Consider the following 17,953-nt stretch of genomic DNA (forward strand, 5'->3'; position numbering starts at 1 on the left):
AAACAGATCCAGTTTCCGAAACGTCGTGTTTTTATTTGTTATCTTAAAAACCAGGACGATGGATAAAGTCCAAAATCCCAACATATCAAGACGAACTTCATTTGCTCAAAGGGGTAAGTAACTTTGCCTTTTTAAACAGAAATCATGAGCTTCTCATTACAAAATTTCACCAGTTTCCAGCTTAGTCCTCCTTAATAAGTAACAAATTAACTCCATGGAGCCGAGTTCTTTTTGAGGAGCTGACAGTTGCTCAGCTAATCAAAAATTTAAAGCATTTTATGCAACCCGAATATTCAATACCGTTTTCGCAAAAAGCCCTATCCTAAACCAAGTGAATCCAGTTCATGCTTTCCCATTATATTTATTTAAATCTATTTTAATATTATCCTCCCATTTACGTCTAGGTCATCCAAGTTGTCTCTTACCTTCAGGATTTCGTACCAAACCCTTGTACGCGTGCCATGTGTGTCTCATATTTCACCCGTGAGTTTATCAGGCAAATAGTATGTATTTGGAAGTGCCCTATTACGTCGTTTTCTCCAGCCACATCTCACTTCCTCCAAGTCCAAATATTCTCCTGAACTCCCTGTTCTCAAACATTCTCTGTGTATGTTCCACCTCTAGAGAGATTCAGTTTCAGACCCATACAAAACTACATCCCTTAAGGAAACATTTCACTTAGCAAAACTGTGGGACTTGAGACGCGCAAATATAAAAAGAAAAACCTTAACTGTTTCGTAAAGTAGCCGTGACCGGAGGGCCTACCTACAGTACAGCATCCGGAAGGGGCACATTCTGCGCTGTCGTGGCACATGGCGTGAGTGGTTCTCGTGGTAGATAGAGTCAACATTACGACGCAAATCGCTGTCAACTTCCGCATCTGAAAAAGGACACAAGGATTAACTGGTTTTTTTCAGAGCTTGAAACTGAATCGTGTCTCGCAATACCAAGGTGATATGCACAGTATTGAGCTCAACATGTGCCTAATATTTCAGAATATGATATATATCTCTATTTACGCTTCATTTAAGTACTCCAACAGAAGCTCGGTTTCTGTAACGTTGAGGTCATTTGACATAAACCTTCCAGCCGAACTATGGCCCCGGGGTCGACTCAGCCTCTAACAGAAATGAGTACCAGGAATCTTCGTGAGGGGTAAATGGCGGCCGAAGCATAAGACTGACAATTTCACCGTCATCTGTGAGTCGATTTTCTATAAAATATGGGGACCTCAACATCTCATAACCCTATGGATCTCCAAGGCCTGTTACAGGGATAGCTTTACCTTTTTACCTTTTAGTGAATAATGAATTAGAACTTACGTGAATGGAAGCGGTTTGGACTAATTTGAGTTAATAACGGTGGAATCTGACTTGCGAGACTGAAGAAAATCAAGAAAACTTTAGCCAGGACACCCAGACCCCATTCCGAGATTTCAGCCAGATATCCTTGCTGTAAGCAAAAGGGTTACTATCCACTCAAACGCAACATAGATAACATTGTTAAATTTACAGTATTTCAGAGGTACCGAGTTCGTATGCCGAAAGACACATTCTGAGGGGGAAGTAGGCCCGCAACAAATATTTTGTTAAAACATTACACGTAGACCCTAATTATCAAGTTGATTTAATGACATGACTAGATTTGTATTCAGGAGGTTGTTCATTCAAATCCCGCCTGTGTTACCTGCGATCCTGACTGAGTTCTTGCTTTGCTTAAGTCTCAGGCAGACGCTGGAGTAGTAATTCCATACCATATCTGCTCACAGCTCAGGACCAATCAGTGCCATATCCTCTGGAATTAGAACTGCGTGGAGTACACAACTTAGGGCTGGCCATACACGCTTCAGCCTGCTTTTCATTTCCCTCACTCTTTTAAGCCTGACCAGCAACGGACGCTAGGTCACGTGTACGTCTGCGATTAGAATTAGTTTACTGTTCGTAGTGGGGTGAGACTGAGTCCACTTGGTACTGCGGCCACTACTGGTCTATTGTACCAGCCCCGGATGATAGGTGAGGGTGATTGTGGGAGTAATTGGCGGAATGAAGACTGAAGTACTCGGAGAAAAGCTGTCCCAGTGTCACTTTGTCCACCATAAATCCCACATGAACAGACCGGGGCTCGAACCCGAGAAGCCGCGGTGGGAAGCCATCTAAACAGCCTGAGCTATGGCACGATCCGTACATGTCTGCGATTGCGCTAATGCAAACGTTGTCCTACACCGCACGCAAAGAGAGAGCAGGTACAAGACACATGTAAGGCCGGCCTAAGAATCAATCCGCGTTGAAGGAGAGAAACTCACCTTTGTAAAGAGAATGTCTATAGGCGGAGTCGTGTTGTTTCAATGTCCGGGATCTGCAGACACAAGTCCTTTATAAGCACACGCTGCCACTCGACATTGTCGAGGACTCTCATCTTCAGTGAAGGCAGTGAGTGTTGACCTTCGTGACGTCTTTGCCCGCTAGTGTTTAGTACGCAAACTGACTGTCCATGCAATAGTGACTCTTCACATTACTTGATATTGAATTAAGGTTGGAGAAACTTTTCGATGCCTGATATCATATTTACTTAACTTGAAAAGTGGTTCTAGCCTTCTTCGCCCCTCTAGTGCCGTCTGGTGACAAATTGGGGAGTTAACAGCTTTGATTCCAACAGTGCCAAGCCGCCATTTTAGGTTTTAGTTATGCTCTACTTTCTTTGATAAGTAAAGCATGTAAATGTCCATAAGGATTTCATATGTGGTGAAGTGTTGTATCCTTGTGTCTCTTGCCTGTGAAGTCCAGACAAAATGACAACAGATGACATGCGCTGTCCGATATAGCAATGATTCTAAAAACAGTAATTACTACACTTGGCACTGATAATGATATATTTCTTGATGTATATTTTTACACATTCATTAAATTATTAGCTCGTATATGACTATTTAGAGAACGGTATAAGCTTTATTCATGAGTGAACACATACAAGCCAAGAATTTAAGAATTGTTTAAAAATGTCCGACCACCTATCTGGTCTAGTGGTCAGAGTTCCTGGCTACAGATCCAGAGGTCCGGGTTCGATTCCCGGCGCTACCAGATTTTCTGAGAAGTAGTGGGTCTGGAACGGGGTCCACTCAGCCTCGTAAGGATAACTGAGGAGCTATTTCAAGAAAATAACAGCTCCGGTCTAAAACAACGAAATTAATGGCCGTGGGGATCCGTTGCGCTGACCATGCGGCACCCTCTATCCGCTAAAGCTGGCACTAACTTCGCCGACAAGCGGCGGTCGCTCGGTCGGTATAGTTCACTTGCGGACTAAATCCATGGAGTTTTTTTTTAAATGTCCGTCGTGGTTACACAGGGTTAATAATTCCTCGTCTTACATACATACATACGATTTTGGAGGCTTCTGTGTGACTTATAAGACGGGATCTGGATTGGATGATTGGATTTATTTGCACCTTATTCACAAAAATCGGAACTCTAGGCAATTATAACGCTATCGCTGATCTACACACTTTATACCGTTACACACACACACACACACACACACACACCCACACACACACACACTATGATTCAATTTACCCACTAGTCGTAACCAGGTAACAGATTTATAGCAGTCTCACCGAAATTTCAAATCGCATATGAAGTCTTCTTTTCACAGCCTAATTCCTTTCTTGCTATTATTCTGTAACTGCCAATTCCTAAGACACGACTCAAATCAATTCCTCTGCTACCAAGCTCATGTCTTGGCAGGCTGGCGTCTCGAAACTCGACTATTCACTCTATGCTGCTACTGACAGCTTCGAAACTCTTGTTTATAACCACTTTCCACGGACCACACAGAGAACATAGCTTCTCTAATGTTGGGAAGGCGTGTTTACAGCACTGTTGCATAGCAACGGAAATTACTCGATAGTTGCTTGCGTATTCGTTGCCGCGGGAATGTGTTTACCACGTCGTTGCCTCGCAAGGGAAGTCTTCTCTGATTTCAATATATCGGATTTCGGGCGTCATGTCACAATACTTTAAACTAACGATCGTTCGCTGTAAAGCAACTGAAAAATTAATATTATTTTTTTTCTTCTTTTTCTTCTAAAAGGAAGCACGCCAAAACGAACTTCAGAAACTGAGCCATCAACATCTGGCTTTGCCTGTTGTCGACCAGAACCAATAATTTTCGTTTGTAGGTTTGCTTAATGAGGCCATTGAATTTTTTTTTTCAATTTACCCAATCCTTCCAGCCGCTTCATGGCTCTGGGGTTGACTCAGCCTCTAACAGAAAAGAGTACCAAGAATCTTCCTGGGGTGAAGGCGCGTAAGGCTGACAAACTTACCGAGAGCTGTGAGGCGATTGTCTAGAAAATGCTGGAGCTTCGACGTCTCACAGTCCTACGGGCCTCCACGGCTTGTTACAGAGATAGCTTTACCCTTTCACCATGTTTGCTTAATTGGAACTCCTCATTAAAATTCATAACAGGAATTAAAATGACGAAATAAATATATACACATTTTAACGGATTTGATCAATGCGTTGCCGGGCAACAGCTCTGTAAACACGGTCCAACACGCAGCAATAGACGAGGCTGTTTCTATGTCGTCCGCGCCGAGCAGCGGTGGAACAACGGGGTTATGCAACCCGTTTTAAGCAAAGGCTTGGTAAACAAACTTCCGCGTAAGCAGTGACGTCATCAACAATAGAGATGGTGTTTTCCTTGGGGTCTGTGCAGAGTGCTTATAAGAGAAGTGAACGCAGAAACAGAGTTAGTTCAGGGGCAGTTACAACTCAGCCGTAAGCTGGAGGAGTGAGTCCAGAAGAATTTTTAGTTCCTAGGTTCCAGAGCCCAAGGAGTCCTACCGAATGTGTAAGATCTAGCAACACCGAAGTGAACCGAGAAGTTCATGGAGGTAGGCCTAGGCCCACTGGGGCTGCAGTGCCAAGGAAAAAGAAAATAAAAGTCTTCCTATCACTTCAGCATTCGTGTGTCAATTTCCATAAATTTCCCACAATCAACTTCCTTCCGGGGATAGTCAAATAGGCCAATTTGAAGGCTGGGTATCAAGGGATTGAGTCACTCCTTACCCTTACAATAGAAGAGTACATCTTTACTCTCGAGGGATGCGTCCCCGAGAGACTGAGTAATGTACAGTTTATGTGAACTTTTACACTTGTCATGTAACTTTGCTGATGCTACATTGGGAGGGGCAGCAAAGCAAACTTCTCAAGATGTACTCAGTATTGCAAACAGCGAGGCGCGAACACTGAAGTTGGTTAGATGCTGAGGAACTGCAAGGAGCGATGGGAAACATTTTCTCGATCACCTCTAAGCTACTCATGGAGGATAGATTCCGGAAGTAGAAGGATGTCTGCACTGCACTCCGGTGACTTCGCTTCTCGACGTCTGCTGTGCGCGGTATCACTGAATTTTTATGATATACGGCTGAAAACTTCTGCTATCTTCTGGCATGTGACGCCTTGAAGTGTGGTAGAAATTTCCCGACGTTCCGGAGGAACTTCCTGCCTCATTCTTCTAGGATGTGGCACCTTGTAGATATTATGTAAATCGACGTTTCGTAGGAATATATCGCCTCCATCTTTAGGGTATAAAAATCCGCAAACGAGGAACCAGCTCGAGGACTTTCATACCTTAAAGATGGAGGCTCGCTGAATTTTATACCCTGAAGATGGAGGCGATACGTTCCTCCGAAACGTCGATTTACACAATATCTACAAGGTGCCACATCCTAGAAGACGACATTCTTCATAGTCACCGCCGTGCAAATGAACAAACGAAACACTCAGCTTATTGATTGCTCGACATATTCTTTTGATTATAACGAGTATTTTCCTCCAAAACCTAGGTAATCTTCTACCAGACTATATGGCATCACATCCCAAAGGACAGCACTCCTGAACTCTGAAGGTGCTTCCCACCATTTCATCAAAATTAGGAGTTTATTTACGCGTATTACATACAGGAATGCTTATGTGAATTTTTATGTGTCAAATCCTTGTGGCAAATACATGCCGTGCAGAACTTTACAGTCCATTAACTTGTTAAAATATTCATCACATCGCTCCACATTGCAGTTACCGTTCCCAAAAGAACGTTTAGCTCCAGAGCAACAGGCCGGAAGCAACACTCAGTTCGTTGACGATTTACAGTGCGCATGCGTGAGTCGGCCATGTTGTGGGACAGTAGAGCGTCACTTCCGGATGCCAAGCCGTGCCCAGTTTAGTCTGCTTCAAACAACAGAGACTGTGTTCGAAATCTACTGTATATCATCATGGCCGCCGTGGCTTTCAAGGTCGTGTAGACTGTCTACGCCAGGGGTCTCCAAACTTTTCGAAACGCGGGCCACATTAGGTAATTCAGCACTTTCAACGGGCCGGGTAAAATGAGTAAGTAATAACTCTATGTATATGAATTTTATTGAAAGCACAGAATTTCATAAACTAAATATAAAGTACGTGAGAAGAAACTATCGTCTATTAATGACAACAGACAGTAGCAGCAAATGCTCATATTTTCTTCACAAATTATAATAAAACAATTAATGTGAATGATGGAACTCTTTTTGCATTCTTAGAAGCTGATTAAATTGAGGTGATGTTACGTTACAATTACACTGCACCACTGCAAGAAGTCTTGTGCACAAGACGGCTAGTAACGAACTGCTCGCGCTACCTACATTGCCACGAAGTGACACTGCCGATCGAGGCCGAACAAGTACGAAGAAATACCGCGCAGTATACGGTCCAGAATTAGTAAAATTGTGAATAATATTAATATAATATGGAATATCAGTATATTTTAAACGCAATCTCAATTAACGAATTTGAAATATATGAACAAGTATTTTTTTACCAGTACTCATTGGAAAATTAGTTCAATTGGCGCATTTCTGCACAATTCTCTCGCGGGCCGGATAAAATCACATCGAGGGCCGCATGTGACCCGCGGGCCGTTGTTTGGAGACCCTTGGTCTACGCGAAGATGAAAGGGACCGACAATGAATGTTCCCTTCTGGATTCCACACGTACATATCTAAATTAAAACGTCACAACAAATTGTTTATTTTAATATATCTCGTAAAAAGCCATACAGTTGATTAATTTATTAAAGTACTCATTGTCTAAGTGCGCACCACAGTTGCTGCTCCCAGAGCGATGTATAGCCGCGAAATCGTAGCAGGTCACCTCCTGGTCCCCATTGCAGTCGTGTCCATATTTCAGCATGTAGTTCTGTACCGTCGCCTCGGCACATCCCTTGTCATTTGCACAGCGCATGTAAGCACCCTCAGAATAAGAGCTATCCCCGTTCGGCACCGGCCTCCCTCCGTCGTTCCAGTACCCCCAAGTTATTGCATATGGGCCACAAGTGCTGGAGCCACATCCTATACTGAAATCGCACCGCGAGGAGCCCTCACAGATGCACTGTAGACACTGCGTGCTGACTGGAGCGAACTGAGGTTCTGCACAGTGTAGAAGAAGACTACATATCAAAGTTGCAACCAGAATGTATCTTGCCATTACTACGTAATTTATATTTAACTGAAAACTACAACCTACAGCGACGGAAGAGAATTTTGAAGTACAGGACACACAAAAATTTTATATAAGACGTCTCCCCCCCCCCTCTGCAATCATGCTTGTGTAATGTGACGTAATCGTAAGTCTGGAAATGTGGATCAGACATCTGTTACGTCATATTCCACGTAAAGAAGTTGATTTTAACACATGGCTGAGAGCGATAAGGGCACATGTCTCGGTGACAACTGAGCTGTCAGTTTTCTTTATAATTGATTTAAGTTAATATTTTACGCATTAGTGGCTATATCGTGTTTCCTGACATGACACCCGAAAGCCGGAATAGGGAAATCTGAATAGACGTTCATTGTTAGGCAACGATTCGGCAAATACATTCCCGCTGCAACGAATACGCAAGCAAAAGTCCAGTAACTGCCTTTGCTACGAAACGGCGCTGAAAACACGCCTTCCCAACAATAGAGAGGCTGTGTTTTCTGCGTGGTCTGTGCAAAGTGGATATAAAGCTGAGAAGTAGCAGTCGGATCGAGTCGAGTTTCGGGACGCCGGCCTACCAGGATATGAGTCTGGGAGCAGAGGAATTGAATTGAGTGGTCTTCGGAATTGGCACTTGCAGAATATTGGCAAGAAAGGAATTTGGCTGTGAAAAGAAGAGTTCATGTGAGATTTGAAGTGACAGTGAGACTGTTATGAAATACGTTGCCAGGATACGCCTAGTGAAGACTGAGAACCCTAGCGCGCGCGCGCGCGCGTGTGTGTGTGTGTGTGTGTGTGTGTAGATCAGCGATCGCGCTGTATTGCCTGTAGTCACGAGTTGTGTGAATAAGGTGTCAATAAATCCAATTATTCAAACCAAGACCCGTCTCTAAGACACGCGTACACCCCTTACACGCGACAATATTAAGGAATGATACTGGCCAACACGATCCTCATATTAAAGAAGCTAACGGTTGCAATACTCTCGTGTGTATTTCATCAGTCAGAAATGCTAGTAGTTACGAATAGAAGCATATGATGACAACAATAAAAGTGTGCTTTGTCGGTATTATAGTATTATTATTATTTTTTTATTATTGCTATTGGGGTGGGACTAAGTCCCTTGTAATGCGGCCACTTCTGGCCTATTGTACCAGCCCCAGATGTTAGGTGAGGGTGATTGTGGAGCAACTGGTGGAATGAAGATTGTCAGGGGGAACCGAAGTACTTGGAGAAAACCTGCCCCAGCGCCACTTTGTCCACCACAAATCCCACTTGACCAGACCCGGGATCGAATCCGGGCCACCGCGGTGGGAAGCCAGCGACTAACAGCTTGAGCTGTGGCGCGGCCCTGTAAGTAGGCATACAAATCAAAATATAAANTTCATTTTGAACCAAATACTCAGCAAAAGCGTAGTATATTTGTGATTTGACATGTGTACACCTGAAGATGGTCAGCTGAGACCGAAACATATAATGTTTTTTCTTAATTTGATATAATAAAATGACTGACTCATTGGTAGATTCAATGCAATCCCTTACTACATAACAGCTAAGATATCACGTCCTGTGCGACAGTTCAGAAACCTTGACTGTATATTCACAACAGAATGCAAAGTATAAACTAATTGAAATTTATCAACCTAAAAAAATAATTGATTTGCTATATGAACCTATAAGCCTCCTTCAGATTTACAACTACAAAACAAATTCCGTGGCCTGCAGTCCGCAAGCGAACTATACCGACCGAGCGACCGCCGCTTGTCGTCGAAGTTAGTGCCAACTTTTGCGGATAGAGAGTGTCACGTGGTAAGCGCAACGGATCTTCACGGCTGTTAATCTCGGTTTTCTAGACCGGAACCACTATTTCCTTGAAATAGCTCTTCAATTATCCTCACGAGGCTGAGTGGACCCCGTACCAGACCCACTACTTCTCAGGAAATATGATGGTGTCGGGAATCGAATCCGGACCTCTGGATCTGTAGGCAGGAACTCTGACCACTAGACCACAGAGGCGGTAGGATGAACACAATAAAGAATATAAAAATCAAATTTGTAATGAACTTTTCAGGTGTGTACCTGAACGCATGTTAAAGGAATATGATTTATTAGTTTCGTAGTAAATAATTATAATTATCTCTTTTCAGAAAAACAGACCAAGTATTTCCCAATCGTAAGGTTCATTTCGTATTAGAATTGTTAGGAAGTTCAAACTTTATAGACAATAATTCTTGAGTTGTTGTTGTTGGAATCCTGCAGTTTTAGTGTTTGATTTTATCTTGCTCAATTGACTTATCCTTGAAGGAAAATGTGGAATTTCCTTACTGCGGAGTTTTAATTCACAGCAAACAAGGATTATTATTAACAGAATGGACCTTGAAAACATTGCAAAGCGGAACTTCTTTAATATGCCTGAATTAACATTTTTCTTTGTAATGAAATAAATACTAAACGCCATCTAGCATATCATGGCTTTGAATATTTCTCCCTGGAATGTTTAACTTCAATTCAAGGCGAAATAATTATTGGTGAATTGCGATAAAAAATACGTACGAACAGGGGAATTGTCAGAAATTGCTTTTCCAGATCTGGCTGCCATTTTCCAGTTTACTGGAGAATACTGCGCAAGTCTCACAGAAATGTGGCATATCACTATGAATAATAGAGGACATTATTGGGCATAAATGGCACACCGGGAGGTTAGTTTTCTTGTCGTTATTGGTTTATTTTTCTCTAAAGCATACTATTCAACAGTTGACCTAGGGGAAGTACGTGAGGAATAGCCCATGTCAGAAGACTGTAACCAGGCAACGACTAGTGGAGGCTGTAACAATCTGAGGAGACTAGTTGTCGCCGATCACACTGGCCTTGCGGTCTAAGGCATGAAATGTCTTGTTCCTATTAAACACTGAGATTGTGGGTTCGAATCCCACTCGAGGCATGGATGTCTGTGTGGGTTTATTCTTTGTTCGTGTTGTTCTGTGTGTAGGTAGCGGCCTTGTGACGTGCTGATCCCCCGTCCAAGGAGTCCTACCAACTGTGTATGGTTCATAATTACATAATTAATCTGAAAGGGAATAGGCCAAACAGTACAATCCGTCGAGGTTGAAGAAGGATTGAAGTTATTAAATTATAGTCTAGGGTGTACAACAGAAATATTGGGAGTTACATATAAGCGCCACAAAACAGCTGTAATCTATGTTGTGATAGTAACCACGTGGTGACAGCCTGATAATACGATCTATCGATATCTGACAAACTTAAGTGTACAGATTGCGTAATTAAAAACAAAATGAAAAACACTTACATAGTATACTAAAAATAAAACTAATATCAAAGTGCAACGGTAGTTTAACTATAATGAATAAATTAAAAGCTTCTAAAATTAGTTCAGTAACCTGAACTTACTTCTGATTGCGCATTTACTTAATAATATAGAAATTGGGGGTCACAGTGGCCGCGCCGAGTAAGGCATGAAATGTCTTCGCCCGCTCGAACACTGAGATCATGGGTTCTAATACCACTCAAGGCATGCATGTCTGTCTGTCTGTCTGTGTAGGTAGCGGCCTTGCGACGGGCTGATCCCCTATCCAAGCAGTCCTACCGACTGTCTTAGGATTAAGAAGCTGAAGTGAAAGAAAGCGTTTCACGGACGCCTAATGTTCCAAAGTGAGAGCATCAGAAATAAAAAATAAATAGAATATAGAAATTATAAAAATACTGTACATAGTTAAATAGAATTATACGAAAATCTTGTCTCATTTAAACTATTTTTAACCCTTTAAAGTCATCAATACAACGCACGCAGTCGCAAGGGAAGGACACAAGGCAGGACACAATATACACAAGAATATAGGAAGAGTACTCCCATAGGAGAGGACTGACATAACTCGCGAATTTGAAGTGCGACGTATAGATGATAAATCTTGAAAAGTTTTAATATATACATTTTATTATTATACAGGACATATTTACATTTTAATCATTTTATAAAGGAGACATGATGGCATACAGTGCAATGGTTTGACGTAAACAAAACCACGCCTGAATATGGCACATTAGTGCCGAAACATGTAGTGAAGAGAAAGGTGAAATTATGTGCACTGTAAGACGGTTGGTACAAATACACATCATGAACTTTAAAGCCCAGTGGTTATTATGCGTACCGTCTGCGTAACTCTACATCCTGTCCACAGAATGGTTTTATTTAGTTTTGTGCTAACTCTACAGGGCAAGGGTCAAAAATAATAATTCAATTCAGTTCAATTCTTTATTATTTAAGTGCTGAGTCAACAGCCACAAGGCCAATTACAGACACAGCNCTATTTTCCGTACGACGCTCAAAACCTGCCGGGATATTACGTAGGTCAGTAAGTTCCACAGTTTTGAACGTTTGTCCGTAGATTCCCTATTACTGAATTTCCTGGGGGAATTTTGTGCGTCGCACTACGAAATAATTGTGTCACGGAACTGAGTGTGATTACAGCGGACGTGAATGTGGTGCACGAGGATCTAGTCGCTTGGTTTTACTTTGACATCTGCTGCTTCCTGACAGGTTCCCCCGCTCATGCGGTCACACACCAGTCCCTGGGCGCATCTGCAGACATTAGCGTACACGTTGGTAATCCTGATTGTCTCCCCTGTTGGGTAAGACAGAGTGAAATTTTTGGGCTCGTTATCAGGACGACAGAGACTCCCCAATCCAAGCAAACTGGAACACTTGGGGTAAGTGTACCTGTGTCCACCTGTTAAATACAAGAACACGGATGTTATATGGACGCAAAAAGTGAAAATATGTTTAGTGTTTGATTACTTATCACGTCAGTACACACCATCCAGAACACAGCATTGCGCAGGCGCACATTCCTTGGTGTCCAAACAGGTGACGTAGGCTGGATCATCTGCACGAATAATGGCGACTGAAGACAGCAGCATCAGTGCTACCAACTTGCAGAGACACGTCATGGTAAAGTGTTTGCTAGAATGAGGGAGTCAGTAAGACAATATACCGAGGAATCTGGATCAGATATTGCTACTTCCTCACTTCTTACACGTCTCTTAATTTTCACGTAATATTTTGCTATACTTTCTACCTATCTCAGTCTTTAACTGGTTAAATTGTGCAGTGATCGCTTATTTCCACATCCTACCAAATTCATTCTTCGGTATGAATGCAGTCATTGAAATCTATGCAATCTGAATTACTAACAGCATCGTTAAATAAGTCGCAAAGCTCTTTGGTCTAGTGGTCAGAGTTCCTGGCTTCAGATCCAGAGGTCCGGATTCGATTCCTGGCGCTACCAGATTTTCTGAGAAGTAGTGGGTCTGGAACGGGCTCCACTCAGCCTCGTGAGGATAATTGAAAAGCTATTTCAAGGAAATGGTGGCTCCGGTCTAGAAAACCGAAATTAGCCGTCGTTGAGGTTCGTGGCGCTGTCCATGCGACAACCTCTATCTGATAAAGTTGGCACTAACTTCGCAGACAAGCGGCGGTCGCTCGGTCGGTTAGCCTGCGGACTAAAACTANTGGCTCCGGTCTACAAAACCGAAATTAGCCGTCGTTGAGGTTCGTGTTCCTTTGAAAATGAATGAAATAAACTGCAGCACTCATGTACGTGCCGAACTCTGAAGCCCTAATTTCTCATATCAATCACAGATTTATTATTTACATTGTAATATCTGACGTTTTCACGGCGGCTAAAGCAAACAAAATCATTTTGGTCTATCATCCGTGTCAGTTTTCANCACTTCAGGAAGACATAGATGGACTTATCGCAAAATTTATGTATCTCTTATGTTACTTATGTATTATAATGAATTATAATGAAATAAACTGCAGCGCCCATGTACGTGCCGAACTCTGAAGCCCTAATTTCTCATATCAATCACAGATTTATTATTTACATTGTAATATCTGACGTTTTCACGGCGGCTAAAGCAAACAAAATCATTTTGGTCTATCATCCGTGTCAGTTTTCACAATTAACGACGTTTCATGGATCATCTCTGTCATCATTATCGTCATCAGGATTTGATGATGGGGACAGAGATGGTCCTTCGAACGTCTGTAATATTTGTAAGTTTTGAGGTTTTCACGGCGATGACTATGAAGAAAGTCGTCTTCTGTAATATTTATCCGCAAGACTCGGTAGTCCAAGAAGATTTCTTTTATCATAATTTGATATGTAGATTAAGTTGGTTGTAGAATATAATCATAATTATAAATGTAATAATTACCTTTCCAAAATTCCACACAAGAATATTATTACAGTCTGGGAATTTGTAACTGTGATTTGGAGCATGGAATCATGCCTTATATACAGAACCTGCTTGTTCAAATCCCCCTCCCCCACTATGATCATAAGATTGATAGGATTAGCAGTTATTTCGTAAACAGATGTAAGTAGATCATGATTCTGATAACATCGTGATAAGGGCAGAGTGTAACTGTCCGCCTTTCGATGAGCCATATCCGTTCCCTCTTTAGATTATATAGAATTGCACGAACTTCATAATTCTGCGAACAAAGAAATGACAACCGAAAATTAACTATGAACTATGAAGACTATTGCCTTTTCAGATTTTATGCCGTGTAGTATGGTAGAAGTTTGCCTGCGTTTCGGAGGAATATATTTCCCCATCATAAGAATGTTTGCTGCTTGCTTTGCTTCATTTTCTGCACTGAAGATGGTAGAAACTTAAGGAATTGTAGAGTTGTAGAATTGTATCTGTATTTTAATGTGAAAGCTAGAAGGAAGACCAAGGCGTAGGTGGGTGCACAATATTAAAATGGATCTTAGAGAGATAGGATGGGATGGTATGGATTTATAAGGGGTGAGTTTTCTCGGCCCTTGCACCGCGACCTACAGTGGTCTATTGTGCTTATGGGATGATATGAATTGGATTGATCTGGCTCAGGATATGGACCAGTGGAGGGCTCTTGTGAACATGTTACTGAACCTTCGGATTTCATAAAATGAGGGAAATTCTAGAGTAACTGCAGATTTGGCGTCTCCTCCAGAAGGGCTCAGCTCCATGAGTAAGTAGACCATGAACAAGGTTTTCACATTCTCAATCCCGAGTAGCAACGTCTCTCGTTTGTCCTCAGTAGCACTTGAAGTTCGCTGCCTTCGGGTTAATTATACGGATTTTCGGGTTTCAATTCCGCTCTATCAAACCTACAGCGAAAAAAAACTGGATTCGGAGTTCCATCATTTTAATTTGAATTCCTATTAAGTAATGAACGGGATTATTTGGTGAATATGATTTTTTATACTAGGTAATACTACCCATTACCCATGGAGCTGAGCCCTTCTGGAGGAGCCGCCAATTCTGCAGCTACTCAAGAACTTACCAGCATTTTATGGAACCCGAAGGTTCGTTACCGAGTTCACAAAAGCCCTCCACTGGTCCCTATCCTGAGCCAGATCAATTCAATCCATACCATCCCATCCTATCTCTCTAAGATCGATTTTAATATTGTGCACCCACCTACGCCTTGGTCTTACCAGTGGTCTTTTTCCTTTCGGCTTTCCCACCAATATCCTATATGCAGTCCTCGTCTCCCCCATTCGTGCTACATGCCCTGCTCACCTCGTCCTCTTTGACTTGATCATTCTAATTATACTTGGAGAAGAATACAAGTTATGAAGCTCCTCATTATGCAGTTTTCTCCAACCTCCTGTCACTTACTATTTACTAAGTTTAGACATTTGTTTAGAACTCTTTTTGTAATGAAGGATCAGCCAGTGCATTTGTTGGTACCAAAATATTAGTACAAGACGTAAATTTCGTTCGACTTACGGCCCTCTATGTGCTAACGTATGCCAATTGAACTACCGCAGAAATTTTCTTGAACAGAAAGTTGCGCGGTGCAGACATCCAATCGGATTTATTGGACACTTACGCTAGTAACTACAAATAAATACGACAGTATCACTGAGTCATACACTCAAAAGATCACTATAATTGCAGCACACATAAAGTGTTCTCAGGCTTTACTAGCCGTTGCTTGGTAGCAGCTACCAACGGGGGACGTTCCCCTTCCTCTGGGTTCCCGAACTATCCCGGCCTCAGCTACCAGGTTCGCACTTCTCGCAACTGCAGCTCTCAACAAGTCCTTCCATTGCTGTGTGTTCTGTAGTTGCCGGGGAGACGTGTCCACAGAGCTGTTCCCTAGCAACGGCTGTTTACACAGCTGTTACTTGGCAATAGTTCTACACGTCACAATATTTTTAAAATGATTTTCTTGTCATTGACGGTGTACTGTTAGTATCTCCTGTGCTGTTTGTTCGGGTGAAGGTAAACTTATCCCAGATATCCTTCGAGAAAGCTCATTTTGAAATCCATGTAATGCAGGGATTTTACTAGACAGATAAGAGGTTACAAATGATAAAATTATCACTGTGCGTAGTTAAGCACTTTTCTATAAAGACCTTATCTCCACCATTCCTGACCTCTGCACTAGAAGGGTGTGAGTGGTCGGCTTCGTGCTCTGCGGAAAGAGCCCCTAATACCCATTGGAGAGGAGGTTGGGTGGGCCCCAGAGCCGCCGATCTGGAAGCTGTGGAGAAGAAAAAAATGTTGCCCTGCCGGAAGTCGAACCTCAGCCGTCTAGCCCGTAGCCCATCACTACACCGACTAAGCTATTCTAGCTCCGCATTGTTCGGGAAAATATTTGCTAGTTCTACACTTTTCGAGAGAGAGCTAGGAGAAAATGACGCTTGAATTAGCAGTGACAATCATACTTGTATATGCGACGGCAGGACTGTTTACATGCGGCAAAGTACAACGCTTGTTTGCGTATCCTTGATACAGCATGAATGCCACCCGCTCGACAGCAATATTCGCCAAGGAAATTACATATTATATATTTATCATATTCATGTAAATTTCAGAAATAATTTATTGTGTTCTTGTTGTTCTTACATAGTCTTCGTCTTAAAAATTAATAACTCTATATAGTGTTATTTTTATTGCTTTTTTTAGATGAGTGTAGAAATGATTATTATGACCCAATTATAAAGCATTAGGACGCCATATGCCGATTGGTATTACATGTGTAATGTGGTTCCACTACTTAATTTAAACCCAAGCCTTTTAAAGAGGGCTCTTAATATAGGATTACTTCATGTCATTCGAATATTTTAGAATAGAGAAAAACTGCGTCTCCACCTTGTCGTGGTGGTTGGGCTTGCGTGACTCTGTGACCTGCAGAGCTATGCCGGCGGTAGTTTAACTACCAGCAGGGTCACCCATGCCGGAAAGGTCAAAAGGTAGATATCAGACTAAGAGAGTTACCCTTGTCCTCCAGGTTTGGGGTTGGCCATGAGGCTAACAACCTCATCCTATAAAAAGGATTTTGTTCAGAAACCTAACGGCCAGCCTCGGGTCATCATGCGTGGGTCCACTCCTATGGCAGCAGACACTGGTTGTGGAGACTGGTTGTAGGGGAGGCCAAGCCTCACCCAGGGCTGTAGTGACCAGTGGTAGGTAGGTGGGTGGGTAAGTAAAGGTATCCCTGTAACAGGCCGTGAATGCCCATAGGGCTGTGAAATGTTGAGGCTCCCATATTTTCAAGACAATCGGCTCACAGATGGCGGTGAGGTCAGCCTTACGCGCCGGCCGCCCGTTAACCACAGGAATGTTCCTGGTACTCATTTCTGTTAGAGGCTGAGTCGACCATAGTGCGGCTGGAAGGATTGAGTCAATTGAAAGAAATCCACCTCATCGGGATTAGATCCCGCGGCCTTCCGGCTTGTAGCATAGTGCCTCAACCAACTACGCTACAGCGGTGGTAGGTAGGTAGGTAGATATGTAAGTAGGTGAGTGGGTGGGTAGAAGGTAGAGAGATAGATAGGTAGGTAGATAAAAACTGCATAACGACGAACTTTGAAATGCGCATTCTTCATCCGTTATTATTAGGATCAGAAGGAGAATGAGATGTACTGGGCATGTAGCACAAATGAGATGATTAGAAATGAATACAAATTTGAATCAGAAACGAGGATAAGCAGAGGGCGCTTTGGAGACGAAACTGCAGCTGTGAGAATCATTTTGAAATTGATGTTATATAAATAGGACGCAAGGATGTGGATTGGACTTATCTGGCTCCGGTGGAGTGTTCTTGTGGACATGACAATGAGTATTCGAATTCGTAACTCGTGGCCAATCTGCCTATCAGATAGCCGCTGTCAGTTTCTCTTGAAGGACTTGACTCTCTAGAGCGAGGGGACCTCACAAGACACTTCAACATTACCTACAGACTAGATATGTGTTTCGATTTTTAGTAAGTCCCAATTTTTACACATTTTGACATTATCAGTCACACATTGCAATGATAACTTAAGAAGGACTGGGTAAACATAATGACTTGGACTCTTTAACTCATTCATCTACCAGCAAAATTGACAGGTCTTCACTTTATCTTCATAAATCTACTAAG

At 42.4% G+C, this 17,953-nt stretch overlaps 2 protein-coding genes across 3 annotated transcripts in view; one reads left to right on the top strand and one right to left on the bottom strand.

Moving 5' to 3' along the window:
• LOC111872884 (vascular endothelial growth factor receptor 1) overlaps positions 1-17,953 on the top strand; it is a 106,550-nt gene that overhangs the window by 34,231 nt on the left and 54,366 nt on the right. The gene's annotated exons all lie outside the window — the stretch shown is intronic.
• LOC111872870 lies at positions 11,838-14,307 on the bottom strand. Its single transcript, XM_023867108.2, has 3 exons — positions 13,747-14,307; positions 12,342-12,487; positions 11,838-12,254 (listed from the first exon to the last, which is right to left on the bottom strand). Exons 1-3 carry the CDS (start codon positions 13,977-13,979, stop codon positions 12,022-12,024), a joined length of 612 nt encoding a protein of 203 aa, XP_023722876.1. The 5' UTR covers positions 13,980-14,307; the 3' UTR covers positions 11,838-12,021.

The sequence above is a fragment of the Cryptotermes secundus genome, unplaced genomic scaffold, assembly GCF_002891405.2.
Source record: "Cryptotermes secundus unplaced genomic scaffold, Csec_1.0 scaffold371, whole genome shotgun sequence".
NCBI classification, from domain to species: domain Eukaryota; kingdom Metazoa; phylum Arthropoda; class Insecta; order Blattodea; family Kalotermitidae; genus Cryptotermes; species Cryptotermes secundus.

Bases quoted from the DNA above. Each gene is read 5' to 3' on its own strand.
- LOC111872870 (XM_023867108.2), bottom strand. From the start codon at position 13,979: ATGGCTCATCGAAAGGCGGACAGTTACACTCTGCCCTTATCACGATGT. The intron at 12,488-13,746 runs GTAATTATTACA...CCCTCATTCTAG, and splicing joins TTGTGTGGAATTTTGGAAAG to CAAACACTTTACCATGACGT. The intron at 12,255-12,341 runs GTGTGTACTGAC...TGTATTTAACAG, and splicing joins GCAATGCTGTGTTCTGGATG to GTGGACACAGGTACACTTAC.